The sequence below is a fragment of the Aythya fuligula genome, chromosome 6, assembly GCF_009819795.1.
Source record: "Aythya fuligula isolate bAytFul2 chromosome 6, bAytFul2.pri, whole genome shotgun sequence".
In the NCBI taxonomy this organism is placed as follows: domain Eukaryota; kingdom Metazoa; phylum Chordata; class Aves; order Anseriformes; family Anatidae; genus Aythya; species Aythya fuligula.
Genome location: NC_045564.1, coordinates 27,205,398 through 27,222,410, shown reverse-complemented (window position 1 = coordinate 27,222,410; position 17,013 = coordinate 27,205,398). Strand labels below are relative to the sequence as shown.

Sequence of the window (17,013 nt, the reverse complement as noted above, 5' to 3'; positions counted from 1 at the left end):
TCTTAAAAGGTCCCTTCCAACAGAACCCATTCTATAATTCTAACTTCCTGGAAGATTATTTTGAAAATCCTAGCAGATTATTTTGAAAATTTTTCATTCACCAAAGTGGGATAGGTTCCTATAAGAAAAACTATTCAATTTGCCTTGAATGGTATTCTCAAATTATTGCAGCAAGCCTTGTCAGAAAAGTAAGCAGTTCCCTCTCTGATCAGGAGCATTTCCTTTAATTGGAAGCAGTTCTGGAATTCTCCAGGGTACGTGCAAGATTTCTGGCAGACACTTGATTTTATAATTGAACCTCATTTAACTGAAAAGTAAATGTTCATTGGCTAGGAAATGGGATAAGAAGATTCTAGCCCCTAGAGAAAATAAAGAAGATGATCAGCTCTACTCAGCTGCTGGGAACTCCAGCTATCATGTGGCATTTGAGAATTCCATTGAGTCCAACATCTCCAGACTGATTAATGACTCCTCTAATAAGCAGTGAAATCTTTCCAAAAGAGTTACTATTCTTACACAAGAAACCTTCTGAACCTATAAATTAAATGGAGATATTCACAATTTGTTCAATGACTGCCATGACATTCAAGAATGGACTTTTAAGACAAGAGTGCAATCAACCCCAGATTTCTGCAGGACCTGTATGGTTGCAGAGGTTGTTCTTTTCTAAGCATGCTGTGGAATGAACAGGAAACAGTATGTTACAGCTGTTTAAGGAAGAATCAGAACCTCTCCTATTAAAAAAAGGACAAAAGAACACAGTTGCTAAGTGATGAAGATAAAAGTGGATTACAAAGACGACCCTCTGAGCCATAAGCCTGATCTGAAACTGACTGGAGCCTATCTAGTGACTTCTGTAGGACTTCAATAAAACTTGTATAATCTTAATGAACCATTTCAGCCTTTTCTATCCTTTCTTCATTTAGTATTATGTACTGTTGAATGAAGACAAAAGACTGCTACAACACAACCAGGGCAATTGGACACAAGTTTCTTACACATCCACCTTTCTCTGATGGAGTACTAATCAAAAGTAATATGTGCTTGGAAAATTTTTCAAATTGACAGCTGAACTGAAATCCTCAACATTTAGCCTACCAAAGGATACAGGCCAAGATCACAGCTTGAACAGGAAGAACAATAAATGAGTATTTCTGAGCTCTCATTCTACCCGCAGGTTAGAGCATCAAATGGGCACTTACCTTCCTCATTAATCATTCTGTGGATACTATCCAATAAAAAGGTTATCTTGTTTTCTGCAGAGGGTTAGAAAGGAATATTTCATATGACAGGTAAGGGAACTAAAATCCCAGCCCTGGCTGAGATACAAATGAGGATAAACTGGCAAGAATACCTCCAGGTTGGAAACCGAAGGTCTACTGGCTGCAAAGAGTATGAGGTTGCAGATGGATTTGTAAAGAGAGTAATAGAAGAAAAAGGTGATCACTGATGCAAATTTAAAAGGGTAAGATGAAAGACTCATTCAACTATGGGTAACTGGATTTCAAGAATGGGGGATGTGCTTTCAAAGCTTGTCTTTAAATTAACTACCTCAGGCAGAGGCTTACATTGAGACTTACATTGGTTTTAAAAGCTTTTCAAGTCAAAACACTGCTAAGCACTGAACAAAAAGCAAATCAAACTGAGATACCAGCTCTAGCCTACTCGCATGCCACTGCAAACTGTTTTCAAATGTGATATGGTAGCACCAAGATGCATGTTGTTACTTAAATTAAGATCTGTTCTCTGAATGACCGAGTAGTTCATCCCAACAGAGAAGCTCAGACTTTCAGAGAAGTTCCTATAGTGGTGTGGGTTTCTCTTTCTGTGCTCTAAATTTCATTATGGAAACATGAAAGCTTTCATGGACCAAGTTTCACTGAAATTAACACCTCCATGTATCAATCACCCTTATGATAGAGAATTCCCACCTTCATTCACCCTAGGTATCATGTGTGTCAATAAAAGGCTATATCCTACTAACTTTTCATTATATAATGTTCCTATGTAGAGAAAACAAAAACAAAAAACATTTAACAAAAAAATGAAACATTGTGACTGTGGCAGAACCAAGGATGAGATGCATGACTAGACATTTCTGGATATTCTTTATCTTACATTCTTAAGCTGACTAGGTCACTGAACAGCAGTGGAACAAAGGATCTGACCATCTTTATGCCAGTAGTAACTGTACATTAATGTTTCATTATATGATAGAATAGCTAAGTGTTGCTGGCAAAAGATGAGAGCAAATATAGAGTTACTTTGGAAAAATTATACATCATTTTAGCTAGAAAGAGACAGGAAAAGGAGGAAAAGTGTATAGAAGGAAAAGCAAACAAAATATAGATCACTTAATATTCTCTCTCCTTTGAACAACAAGCAGGAATGAAGCCAGCCTTTCAAATTCACCTTGCCAGAAGTGACTAAGATAGATTTCTTAAATTAAACTGGCAAAATTAGCACAATTCAAGCACATTTTTTTGTTCCAGTTCAGGGTAAGCTGATCTACATCTTATTAGGTTTTATTACCTGGTACAAAACACAGAAGCAAGGAGATTTTTATTTTTTTTAGTAGCAGTATTATTAAAACAGAGCTACATCTACATCAAAATAGAAAAATGCATAGAAAGCAATTCTGATCAGCTTTCATTATTATTATTGTTGGTAGTTTTCTTTATTAGATTTTCCCATTTTAAACTCCAGTCATTTGTGTGTCATAGCAGAACACAAGTCGCAATGGTTGGTATGAATTGCCTGTACTCCAGGGCCCTGACCAATGGGCATCAGCTTGCCCATTTCCTTTTTTCCAGGCAGCCAAATACCAGGCAGTTCCCTGGGCCTTACCAATTGGAATAAGACCTCAAAAAAGCCGACATTTAAAACTTTGGAATAAATTACATTACCACCACCACTTTCTTTACCACTTGTTAACTCCTATGACAATAATTAGCCATCTCTCTTACTTTCCTACAGGGACTAACTGCCTTATCCCTTCTTGAAACATCCTCCTCTGCTCAGCAGGAACTAACCACCCTATTCACTCAATTTGACTATCTACATAATGTGATAAATTAAACTCTGAAGAATTGTTTCTAACCTGTAATTTGCTGAAGGCTGATACCTTCAAAAGGCCTTGATTGTTCAAAACTTTGTCATTTTTTCTGTATATGTCAACTAGTGTTATAAAAATATAGTATCTCTCCCTGAAAGACTCGTTTCTCTTGTGGTCATCACAACTATCAAAATCCTAAAACAAAGAAACCTTTTTATCAAGAAGGAGAGTTTATTATTGCAGCCAGATGATGGATTAAATATTTACAGAATAAAAAGTCTTTAGAATTGTAGACAAAGCCAAGTGAAATCAATGGGAAAATTGTCATATAAATAGAATTTATTTCAAGGCCTTGATTGAGGTGACACACTTAATTTCTTTCAAAGCAATCTTGTTACACCATTCAGCAACAATAAAATGGGACCTTAAAATGAATGCTATTTACACAGACTTTCTTGCTGTTCTATACTGCTGATATGATGTGAAAGAGACTCATCTGAAGACTGGGAGAGCAGGTAAAAAGACAAAAGAAAGCATAAAAAGATATTTTTTACAGGAACCAAATATTCCGGGAATCTGAGTTCATCCACCTTGTCAAAAGAACAGCAAATTCAGTTGTTCTTTTTTTTTAACGTGCATGTGACATATGCACTTTCATCAAATAATTGGATTTATTTAAAATAAATAAATAAATTCAACTTAGACTTACAGGAAGTTGTAAAAAAGGTCTGCAAACAGTGTTTTTTGTTGTTGTTGTTGTTTTTTTGTTTGTTTGTTTGTTTGTTTGTTTGTTTTAATATATATTTCCTATAGTCTAGTTACAGATGAAAAACTAAACAAGAAAAAAAAAATGTCTTATATATCTAATTCCTGGTTCTCCAAACCCTAGTAGAAGCCTTCCTGAATTACCAGCCTGATATTCATAGATATATCAACACTTACAAGAGCACTTTGGTTGAAGAAGACGTGCGTAGACAAGCAAACTCTTCTCAAGATGAAGGTATCTCAAATCAGCTTAATAAAATAGCATGTTTGGATTCTCTATAAAGGGAATGAATTATTAGTTTACATTCTTCTGTCACTAGGTATCTTTCTTTGCTCTTTGATGCTGGCAATTGGTTATTTCCCTGAGGCACCACAGTGATGCATTTACATGTCATCACATCCCTTGCCATGCTGAATTGTCAGTCCCAGATTCAACATGGAAGGCTGATGTAGAAATTCAAGCATATCTGAGAGCTGACAACTTCTGCTTTTCAAATATCTTGCACTCCTCTCAAGTCAGTGTAGGGTTTAGTCTGCTAAATAAAAATATAGCTCCAATTCATATTAAGCGAAGGTAATGGAAGAAAAAATGGGATAGCATTTTCCACTATTTTAGCGAATATGTAGGGTGGAGCATTGAGAAGATCAAAACTGCAGTTTTTAATGACCTCTTTATTTCTTTCCTTCAGCTAGACAACTTCTTATTTTGACATCAAAAATAATTGAGACAGGAAAAGTCTTAAACCCTGGTCACAGATCTTCACATTAGAGCAGTTTCTAAAGGTACAATCCGAATAGAGCTATAGGTAGACACTAGTGGCCAGAGGGCTCTGACAGAGTATCCTGGATTTAGTACAGAGTTACAGCTACTTAACTTCACCCACTCTCAGCTGTAAGATCTGTATGAACCCGGGGTTTCCCTCCAGCCCTCTGCCAAGTGGTACCAGACACTTGTGCGAGCATCATCTTAAAACTAATTCTGTACCCTCACATACCCAGCTGTACTGGGACCTAAGGTCCATCTTGCCTTTACTAATGCCTATAGAAAGTTGTTTGCAGAAGAGTACTAGAACAACAAACACATACCCTATATTTCCTGCTAGTAGTCTCTGAGCCTTTAATTAGTTTCCACTGAACTAATCCCTCAGCCAGAAATAATTTCCACATACTTAGTATTGGAATTCCTTAATGGATTGCTCTTGCTAGACCTTGTCCAGTCTCCTCCTAAATCTGCATCTACCCTTAACATGCACAAAATCCTTCAACAGGGACTTCAACATCTCAGATATTAAGAGCTCAAATATCCTTCTGTGAAGAACTGCCTTTTATTTCTTGTAAATGTGCACCTTTTATCATATTTTCCTGCCCCTAACTACTGGCTCAGGAAGAATGAATGAAAGCTGTACAATTCGTCATAATGGGAATTTTTTGTTTGTTTGTTTGTTTGTTTTTGTGGTGAGAACCTACATGCAGCTAGTAATAGGAAAGGTATTGAAATTTTATTTTAAAGCTTTTGCAAAGGCTCCCCAAGGGTGTAACCCTAGGACCACAACATTGGTAATTACAGAAATTTAACTTCTAAAAACCTCTTGCAATTAAAACCAGTAACCACTTAGAGAGTAAATAAAAGGTCTTCTGCTATTTCGCCACAAAAGGACCTAGGGAAGGGGAAAAAACAAACAAGTAAAACAAAACAAAACAAAACCCTACAACATGCCATTAGGGACAGAAGAAACCCAGGGGGAATACAGACAGCCTAGCCAAATAGGGCCATAGAAGGGTTAAACTTCAGACAATACAAAAAGGAAATTCTGAAGGCAAATTCCAGTTCAAAAGAGACAGTCTGCCTCATTATCTTGAGATGTTTTCTCAAGGGGATTTATTGCAAGTCTGACAACTGCAAATGAGTTATAGAAAAGAACAGGCAGAATGATAATCACATCCACCACCCATGAGTATGACACAGAGCAGTACTCTGTCACTGACAACCTGTAGTTTCTTCCTCTGACTTTAAATGTAGCTGATGTGAGACCATTATTTATATGGGTGAAGAACTTCTTCATAAGAGAAAAATGTATACCTCTAAAACTGATTTATCATTCTCCTAATTCTGTGAAAGATGTCAACAGTAAAACAAACAAACAAAAATTGGTGGGTATGATAACCCATAAGTTTGGCTCACTGACTGTGTCAATGTTCCCAAATGGACAAAGAATGAAACAGAGACTGAATGTTGAAGGCTGCTTCCATTTTGAAGGCAAAAAATGTCTCTGAGCATTAATCTGAAATTGGTCAGTTGTCCTCAAATACCTTTTCTTAGAGACAAAGATATTATGGGGACTAACCATGCAGAACCTTCTTTGGTGATCTCCAGCTTGAGGGGACAAAACATAAGTACACAACAGGTTGTTAGAAGAAGCGATTCAAAGCACCTGATATATTTAATTCAACTTCTATGCTGTTCCTTTCATTGCATTTCCACTCCAGAAAACCTTAGCAACTACAGAGACACAAGGCGGAGAAGCTTGTAGCTCCCTGGGGATATGGATTGTTGCTTGAAAACCTCAATGAACTTGGAGTAAAAGCATTTAGTGCAAAGGAAATCTGGCAGACAAAAGACTACATTTAGCAAGAACAAATTATTTTAATTGAGTAAGTAAATTGCTAAGGGGTCGAGAAGAGCAGGAGGACGGGAGAGGGAGATCAATCTGTGATGGCTGGAAGTACCTGAAAAGTGCCAGAAGAGATAAATTGTTGTGATGGAAAGAATATTGGAAGACACCAGACTTGCAGGATCTGTTTGCTATAGAAGGATGTTCAGACAAGAACATGAGACATTCGTGGCAACGTTTTTATGTATTGTGTGTAAACAAACTGTCACAGACACAGAACATAACAGCTCACAGACCTTGCAAAATGCAGTGGAGCAGCCAGCATATTAAAACATTTTCTTTAAAATCATCACTTCTGTGAGGGAGATCGAAGGATGGGGGCACTTCCCCTTTACTTTAAATTGACCAGAGAAGCAAGATTCCTAGACCTTCAATCTAGAATTGGCTGAACTAATCACAGAATCACAGAATTTCTAGGTTGGAAGAGACCTCAAGATCATCGAGTCCAACCTCTGACCTAACACTAACAGTCCCCACTAAACTATATCCGTAAGCTCTACATCTAAATGTCTTTTGAAGACTTCCAGGGATGGTGACTCCACCACTTCCCTGGGAAGCCTGTTCCAATGCCTCACAACCCTTTTGGTAAAGAAGTTCTTCCTAACATCCAACCTAAAACTCCCCTGGCGCAACTTAAGCCCATTTCCCCTTATCCTGTCACCAGGCACGTGGGAGAACAGACCAACCCCCACCTCACTACAGCCTCCTTTGAGGTACCTGTAGAGAGCAATAAGGTCGCCCCTGAGCCTCCTTTTCTCCAGGCTGAACAAGCCCAGCTCCCTCAGCCGCTCCTCGTAGGACTTGTTCTCCAGGCCCCTCACCAGCTTCGTCGCCCTTCTCTGCACCCGCTCAAGCACCTCAATGTCCTTCTTGTAGCGAGGGGCTCAAAATTGAACACAGTACTCGAGGTGCGGCCTCACCAGAGCCGAGTACAGGGGGATGATCACCTCCCTAGCCCTGCTGGTCACACTGTTTCTTATGCAAGCCAGGATGCTGTTGGCCTTCTTGGCCACCTAAGCACACTGCTGGCTCATATTCAGCTGACTATCAACCATCACTCCCAGGTCCTTCTCTGCCTGGCAGCTCTCCAACCACTCATCTCCCAGCCTATAGCTCTGCTTGGGGAAATATTTTATTAGCAAAAATTTGAAGATCAAGGGCTACAGCATACATAATAGGCAAGGCCCAGTTTTCTTCTTTATGTGCCTGAAATGCTCACAGGAAAGATTGAATGACAACTGTTTGGCACTTGTATGCTTCTATAAAGTCATGGTTTCCAATGGCGTAAGTACATCTTAAGTGGGCTGCAAACATTTCATCATACGGTGGTTCCAACACTTGTTGACACTTCTCTGGAGATGGAAGCTGAAGCCTTGGGTTTGCGACATGAGGGTGTTTAAACGATACCAATTCTGCACAAAATTGTCCATCTCTGCTGTCAATGGCTTCTTGTACCTGCTGCAGGTACTGGTTGATGGTGATGTGCGCCATGCCGCAGCAGCCCTCCTCACCGCCCGCCGGCAATCATGGCGCCGCCCAGCGCGGCACTTCCGGCAAAGTATTGTGATAAAAGAGTTTCTAAGTATTGTGATAAAAGAGTTTCATTGCTCAGGGATATGTTACCCCCAGACAGTACCCAACAGAGAAAAAGCACATTACAAAATTTTCCTTTTCCCCTTTATGAAGGTCTTCACATTACCAAGCTGTCAAAACAAACAGCTAACAACCTAAGAAAAAGGCCCGGACTTTTTCCTCCCCTTAAAAACTAAGCTGAGGAGAAGAGCAATTTAACACAGTACCTAAGATCTGTACCTTAGAGTCCTGAGTCAGAACAATCAAACTTGAGGTTATTAAAGCAGTCTCTTAGTCCCAAGCCAGGGGAGCATCCTGGAGCAGAGTCTTAACAGCCAACAACACTGTACAGGACCTCTCACCTATCAGCTTTCTGTTTTCCATTTCCTTGTGCATTCAGTTTAGTCCCAGGCAGGGACAGTAGGAAAGATATGGACTTATCTTGGACTTTGGGCTTTCTTTGTTGCAGCTTCAGTCTGTTCTATGAAAATGCCAAGAAAGCCAGAAGCAGTTTTGCCTCCTTGTTCTCCAAAGACACAGTATTAGCCAAAAGGCTTAATATTAATATATGGTGTGGGAGTGAGGCACAAGCTAAACAAACAGTTGAATTATGCAAAATTTGTGAACACTGAATGAGAGTATACTGTTCTCCTTTCCTATGAAATAAAACGTAGTTTATTTTGCCCATGATATATTTAAACATATTTGTAATTTAAGACACTGTTAGATATGAAGTTACTTGTACACTCTATGTTAGCAGGCTGGATAAGACTGTAATTCACACACACATACACATTCCTTTTGCTTCAACTCCACTCTCCCCCATTTAAAGACACTAGAACCAGGTCAATGTTTTCCAGAACTGCCAATAACACACTAAACATAAGGAGCGGTAAAAAGGAAAATACTTTTGTTAGTAAGAAAAACATTTATTTGTCTCTATAATACCAAATCACACAGAAGAATAAAATGTTTTACTATTCAGCAATAGTAATGGGGAATGGCTCAAAACGTAGGATTTTATCTGAGAATCATAAAAAAATTCTCTATGACTTCTATCATGCCATCAGAAAGACACATCTTCATCATGGAAAAGGAAATTAAAAGTTGATCCAAATTCTCATATACTTGGAAAGTCAGAGAAATATATTAATTTATACATGTATCTTTCAACAAGTCTCACCATAGTAGTCAGTGCTGGGTGGTGCTAGCCTCAGCAATACAATTTTAACAAGCTAATTATACCCATAGCTACCTAAGTCTGAACTCTGTTCATTCAGCAGCACCAACAGGGAAGTAAAGAAGGAAAGCAGACATCATTATCTCTTACCACAGTATAGATCTGAGGTTTGCGCCTTTTTGCCAGGTCAATGATATTGACTCCATTGTAATAAAGGTTCTCAATGCACCCATGGAAATTTTTCCTCTGAAACGTTCCTGGTTTCCCTGGGACAGGAATGCCTCCGAAGCTGAGCTTTTGGAAAGAACAAGAACTGCATTTAGTTACCACCCCAAAAGGAAGACAGCAGAGCCCCACTCCATACAGCCAGCTGGGATGTTATCTCAGGGACACAGCACACCAACAGCATCATCTCTGAGCACAGAGCAGGGCCCAGTTACAGACAGTGTAGTATTGCAGCTGTTGGAGAAATGCTGCTGCAGACAGCTTTGCGATTTGGAAATAGCTTTTATGTGCCATGAAACACCACTTCATCAACCTGCTATAAGCAGTCCCCCACCAGGAACACCCAAATTTTCAAGCGGTCTCCAACCTGTGGTTCCTCTGACCTGGAGGCTGTCACCAAGCAGGAAACACAGCAATGTGGGGAATAAATTCCTTCTGCTCACAGAGCACGGGGTGTACAGCCAGAGTTACCCCTTTCCACTCACCATGTATCTGAACAGTTTTGCTTTCAGCCAGCGGAGGGTAGTAGCACACACACACACTACTCCATTTACATCTTGCAAATGTTTTGCCTTAAATTTGCCTTAAATTTCATGGGCTTTATAAGACTTACACACAGTATTTGGGAATGAACAGTGTAATGGAAAAGTACAGCAGTTTACACAAGTGAACAAAACTTATGCTATGCTGTTATCTAAGTACTGAAATAAGTTAGTATTGTGCAGATTACAACTCATCACTTAAGTAGAGGGCTAAAATTTCCAGAGAACAAAGAGACTAAGGAAGTACAGTTCCCCAAATCCTTGGAACACAATTGCTTTAGAATCCTAAAGACAATAAAAAAGACTGAACACCACAAAAACAAAGCTTATGATAAGCCAATTTTCCTTTTCCAGATTAGACAGCTCATATCTAATCAGCTTCACTGTTTGTTTGTTTGTTTGTTTTTTGCAATGTCTTGGCAGTGGCACCTCTGCTTTTTTGTTTAATTCCATTTTTTCCATTACAGCCAGCAGCATCACAAATGTTTTGCCCACAATGTGGGCAAAGATCCTGCAGCCACCGCACTTCTCAGTGCTTCCAGTGTGCTGGGAGCTGTGCTGCAATCCTGCTGCATCCATCGCAGCACGGGCACACAGCACTGTGCGGCACCGCAGGCACACTGACGGCTGCTGGAACGCAGTCAGCCGTATTCCTCTGTCACTACTTCTAATGGCTCAGCTCATCATTACAAAAGTAAAGGGAAATTTGGGGGTTATTTTTCCTCCCACTCCACCTAGCAAGCCAGGATAAATAAGCAAATTAAACCTCCCTGGATAACCTTGACAGCACTTCTTTGAAAACAAGTCCTTAATGAACTTGCGCCTCAGTTGTATTAATTGATCAGTTCATAGAAATAAAGAGTGAACAGACTGATATCGTATATCACTTGCAGGTTTGTTATTGGCATGAGGGCTTGTGGGTAGTGATGTTTTTCGTTTGTTTGTTTGTTTGTTTGTTTGTTTTTTCCCAGTAAGAATCATTAGTTTTTCCTTAAAGCACCAGACTTTCCTTCTTTCATGTTCTATTCTTTAAGTCTCCTACTCAGGGACTCTGCACTGGGTTTCAAAACCAGAAGAAAAATCAATATTCATTATACCACTGCATTATTAAGAAAACAGTTTGTTTGGTGATTGGTAATAATTTTAATTACAAAACTAATGGTTGTATTACCCTCAGTGAGGCCTTTAATCCCCAAAGTGTGCTGAGATAAACTTTCAGTTGAATGTATTGCTGTAATGTTCAATTGAAAGATCATTTCAGTGCAAATGCAAAGAAAACATGCCACAGAGGTCAGTGCTGACATGCTGATTTACACCAGTTGAAGATCTTCACCATGCTCCCTATTTTGGAACATCTGGAAAAATGTTCTGCAAATTACACTGGAGCCTGAGTTATCCCTAGCTGGCATCAACCCTGCAGAAGGAAGCAAGGAATTTTATGACTCTGGAATTAGGAAAGCTGATGACTCAAGTGTTTGGTTTTCCCCAACTCCATCTTAAAAGCAGATATAGCTTTGATCCTGGCTAGTTTAGTCTGTAGCTGTTCCAGAATGGTTAGGAACTTTCTCCTACTTCCTCTGTTATTTTAATATTTTTATTATTTTTACAGGTGGACAGACTCTGTTTTCAGCACTTTGAGAAATGTGAGGAAGGGAAATTCAGCTGGAACATGAGAGGAGCAGAGAGCAGGCACCTGCCACTGCCAAGCCATCAATGTTTGTCACTAAGGTACACTGGGAATTGGTCTTTCAAGAGAAATGAATCCAAAGTGCAGAGAGGAAACTTTTGATCTCAGAGCAATGAACCATGCCAGTTCAACGCATCCGAACAAGGTGATGGCTCTGACTGTGCAAGCATAACCCTGTGCCCTATGGGCTAGCAAGACTTGGTAGACAAGTGTGTGTGGATAAAAATTAACATGAATAATTTGCAAGCAGGTGTGCATATGCAGGAGGAACAGATAAGATGAAGAACTGTTTTGCATATAGATATGATGATAATGGTGGGGATTTATGTTTGGTTTAGAGTATTTTGGGTTTTGTTTGTTTGTTTGTTTTTGGGTATTTTTCACTACAAGCCAGAAGAACCGAATTGCTGGAGTGATACAAACAGCACTTTTTTTTTTTTTTTTCCACACTTTGGCCTCATCGTGGGGGAGCACACCAGCATTGGGTTTGCTGGGCAGGAAAGATGTTTCTTCTGCTCGATCCTTCCTTGGCTGTGCAACTCTGGCTCCCTAAAGCCAGATACTCAGCATCACATCCCCAGATATGAATGGATCTGAGTCACAGAAAGATATTTTGACTGCTTTGCTCAGGGTCTTCTACTCCTACAGGGAATCACAGAATCACAGAATCACAGAATTTCTAGGTTGGAAGAGACCTCAAGATCATCGAATCCAACCTCTGACCTAACACTAACAGTCCCCACTAAACTATATCCCTAAGCTCTACATCTAAATGTCTTTTGAAGACTTCCAGGGATGGTGACTCCACCACTTCCCTGGGAAGCCTGTTCCAATGCCTCACAACCATTTTGGTAAAGAAGTTCTTCCTAACATCCAACCTAAAACTCCCCTGGTGCAACTTAAGCCCATTTCCCCTTGTCCTGTCACCAGGCATGTGGGAGAACAGACCAACCCCCACCTCACTACAGCCTCCTTTGAGGTACCTGTAGAGAGCAATAAGGTCGCCCCTGAGCCTCCTCTTCTCCAGGCTGAACAAGCCCAGCTCCCTCAGCCGCTCCTCGTAGGACTTGTTCTCCAGGCCCCTCACCAGCTTCGTCGCCCTTCTCTGCACCCGCTCAAGCACCTCGATGTCCTTCTTGTAGCGAGGGGCTCAAAACTGAACACAGTACTCGAGGTGCGGCCTCACCAGAGCTGAGTACAGGGGGATGATCACCTCCCTAGCCCTGCTGGTCACACTGCTTCTGATACAAGCCAGGACGCCGTTGGCCTTCTTGGCCACCTGAGTACACTGCTGGCTCATATTCAGCTGACTATCCACCATCACTCCCAGGTCCTTCTCTGCCTGGCAGCTCTCCAACCATTCCTCTCCCAGCCTGTAGCTCTTCTTGGGGTTATTGCGCCCCAGGTGCAGGACCCGGCACTTGGCCTTGTTGAACTTCATGCAGTTGACCTCAGCCCATCGGTGCAGCCTATAGAAGGGGATAGTCTCTACCCGCTCTTCTCCATTTTACACCAGTTCAGTCTCATCTCCCAGGTTATAACCAAAAGGCTTCACACACCTCATAATCAATATCCAAGTGATCTGAATCCCCCTTTGTTCGGAAATGCTGAGTGTGCTTGTCCACCGTGAAGTTCACTTGCTTGTTGAAGCGCTCTATGAGAACTGAGTGCCAATGCTGGTCATCTAGGAGGCTGCCCAGGGTGACGGACGTGTGGCTGTTAGTGGAGTGCAGGTTGGAGTCCCCTGGAGGAACAGAGACAAGGCATAAGATGTTAGAATTAATTCCAGGCCCTTAAATCAAGGGTTAGGGCTCAAGAGGAGAGAGGAGCAATGCAAACTGGAGCCCTGCCCAGAAACAGACCCATCATAAAGCTTCCCTTAGACTCTCTGGACCTCTCTTTTATATCTGCATGTATACACACTTTTCTTTCCCTGCTGTTTTAAGAGCTCCCTTTGAGTTGCACCAAAGTCTGCTGTCTATTCACACTAACAAAATACTCCAGACATTTCAGTTGCAACTACGTGTTTTTTATATTTTAGCAAGAAAATTACACCTGACCATTTTCAGAGGAAAAAAAAAAAAAAAAAAAGAACCACAGTCAGTGAAACAACACAATTGCAAGTGTTTCATTCAGTTCTAAGAGATCCTTAAACCTGTTCTAGATCTCTGCAAGTTTAGATTAAGAATCATACAAATATTTAGGGCCTAGCCCTGGTGATTTCAAGCACCCTTCTGTTTTACAGCTGACTGCATGTCTGAACATTTCAGAGAGACTCATTTAAAGGGAATGTGTCTTTTATTTTATTATTTTTATTTTTATTTCGTATTAATATCCCAGCAGAATGGAAAGAAAACATGCTCCGAAACTGTCAAGCAAGATGCAAGCACATTTTGACACACGTCAAAATACTTGCCTCTGACATATGAATGGACACGGAGGATATGAAATAGCCAAAATCTGTAAATTTGAGGCTATTGTTGAAAGAAAATAACTCTTATCTGAGAGTATGCATTCACACAGCCTCTTCCCTGGAAGAAGTTAACATAATATTTTTAACTATACCATATTCTCATTCTAGCATTAAGCATTTGGAGGAGGAGAACAAATCAATGGAGTCAAAGGATCCCATATTCAGGGGTTCAAGATGTAGTTATTTGGTCCAAGTAACATTCAAATGACTAATTAGAAAAATGTTACTTTATCATTTCTACCATTTGATGAACAAACTAAATTAAAAGAAAGAAAATAGGAGTTGGAGACTAAACAATTACTGAGCTTACATAAGAATGAAATCCCAGAGAGCTGTGGAAAATTGTTACTAACATTTAAAACAAAGAAAATTAAGCACAAGGAGAAAAAAAATGCAGAAGAAATTATCTTGAATTCTATTTTAGTGTCTCCAGTTTGTTACCACGAGTTTATGACTTCTTTACTAGACAAACTTACTGAAGTGTTCTGGAACTGGAAAAGAGGGCTTCAGGTGGAACTTAACAATATGTCTAAATAACTGAAGGGAAAATGCAAAGAAGACAGAACCAGGCTCCTTTCAGTGGTGCCCAGTGACAGGACAAGAGGCAATGGGCACAAACTGGAACACAGGAGATTCTGTCTATACACCAGGCAACATTTCTATACTGTGTGGGTGACAGAGCACTGGCACAGGTTGCCCAGAGAGACAGTAGAGTGTCCTCCTTGGAGATCTTCAGAAGTTGCCTGGATGTGGTGTTGGGCACCCTGCTCTGTGCGGCCCTGCTGAAGCAGGGGTTTGGACCAGATGGTTTCTGGATGTCCCCTCTGATCTCAACCATTCTATGATTCTAAGAAATGCTAGTCTAAGATCTGTCCCTACAAATACCATATATTTCTTAATGTTACACCTCCCATTTTTATTAAAACCAGCCTTTAGCAGTATAACCAATGTGTACATGAACCACAAATGGCTCAGACTATTTATTCAAAGTTATTAAGACTGAGAGCACTGGTGAGAAAATCTCCTCCTTGCCCTCACCCCATGGTTAACAAAAGGAAAGTTTTTTTTTTTTGTTTTAGCTTTCTATTTAGATGGGCTACGAGGGCTTTCACACCAAGTTAAACACCCAAATACAGTAAATGCAAGTCCTGCCCTGACTTAAGTGCTAGCAATACTGACATGGAAACTGCTGCCCAACCTCTCGCATATGAGAAATGTGAGTCAGCATGAACTGCTGAGGTAATATCATGGCTCTCCCACAGCTGAAGCTAATGAAGATTCTGCAATAAGGCTTGGAGACAGGGAATAATCACTCCTACTACAGTAACTCCTGACATCAAAGTGCTTTAGGGTATTCGCCAAGGAAAAGCAAGCACCCTTCTACAGAGAGAAACTAAGCCAGCCTTTCTTCTCCTGCAGTCCAATGTGATCACATGCTCAAGGCCTTCCACATATTCACAGTTCTCAATTACAGCCATCTCCAGGAACAAAGCGATATCAATGTGCACAATGTTTTGATCGGAGTGTTTTCATTTAATTTCTGCATTCTCTGCCAAGTTCTAATCATAGAATGGAAAAAATGAGACACAGCAAAAATAAACCTTTAGAGCCTCAAGCCATATTTCCTGGGAATTATGTTTTTAAAAATAACAACAATAAAATATCAATAAAAAAGTGAAAGAAGCAGAACTTTTTAAAATAAATAATATTGCTGCTTCAATGCATCATCAAACAAAAGACCAAAAGTAATAATTAAGCAAGCTCTACTGTGGCCATCTCTAGTTAGGAGAGCCAAGGCCTCTTCTTGGCTCATCTACCATGTGTCCTGCATGACATCAGTCACGTCTATTCTCTTTTCTTTCCCCTCTCACCTTCTCTGACCAGTATTTAAACTCTGAGTTCCCTGAAGCACACAGCAGGTGTTGCTGGTCTGAGCTGAAATTGCTAGATACTGCTTAATATAAATAACATTGATAAAAGCAACTTGAAACAATCCTTGTTAGAGCAATATGTGCACCAATAATCCTAACTGTTCTTACCCAGGTTGATGTGCAATGAGAGCTTTCCTTTCTGCATTTCTAAGGTAATGTAGTCTCCACGCTGTCCTTCTCCATGGAATAAGACTCCATCCCCCTGCATGCTCTTGAACTTCAAGGAAACCACATCTTTGAATGTGCTCATAAGCTTCTGATTGAACCTGTAGAGGAGGGAACTTCTGCCATCGAAGTCTGCAATATCTGACTCTGGGAGAAAGAAAATGGCAAAATGAAGAGTGACAGCATCAGGAGAGGGAATATTTAAATAATTGAGTAGAAAAGTGTACATCTACAGGTTGTAATGGCACCTGTGTGACCCTGATATTACATTTCATCCATTTCCAATCCTCTCTGTTCAGGTTATAAGGAATGCTAGAACAGAATTCCTTTGCACTTTTCCTCCTCGTTCTCATGCAAGATTTGTTTTCTTACTTTACTTTTTAAAACAGGCCAGGCACTTTCCATTGTATTCAGATCTCCAGAGCATCCCTTGTCATGTTTGTTTGTCTCTTAAACACACACAGCATATTATTCATTACTTCGAACACTTCAGTTCTTACTCCACTCACTTTTTCTAGCTTCACAAGTGTCTGTTGAGCTGTTTCTGCATGTTGGCCATGCCCGCATCCACCTTTGCATCCAAATAGGCATCATCTTAGCCTCTAGGGTTGGCTGCTTGATTGTGATGGGCATTTATCAACCATGTTTCTGCATGCAAATTGACTAGGCTGGCAACAATTTCCAAATACCAATTCAAAAAACTTTTGAAGGGATTTCATGGAAACTGTGCACCTAACCTGACTATA

At 40.3% G+C, this 17,013-nt stretch overlaps 1 protein-coding gene across 1 annotated transcript in view; it reads right to left on the bottom strand.

Moving 5' to 3' along the window:
- The window catches only part of CNTNAP5 (contactin associated protein family member 5), a 282,392-nt gene that overhangs the window by 130,724 nt on the left and 134,655 nt on the right, over positions 1–17,013 (bottom strand). The window contains exons 5-7 of the mRNA XM_032189925.1: positions 16,211–16,414; positions 13,258–13,442; positions 9,395–9,538 (exon numbers count right to left, since the gene is read on the bottom strand). Coding sequence (XP_032045816.1) covers positions 9,395–9,538; positions 13,258–13,442; positions 16,211–16,414 — 533 coding nt within the window. The remainder of the gene's footprint in view (positions 1–9,394; positions 9,539–13,257; positions 13,443–16,210; positions 16,415–17,013) is intronic.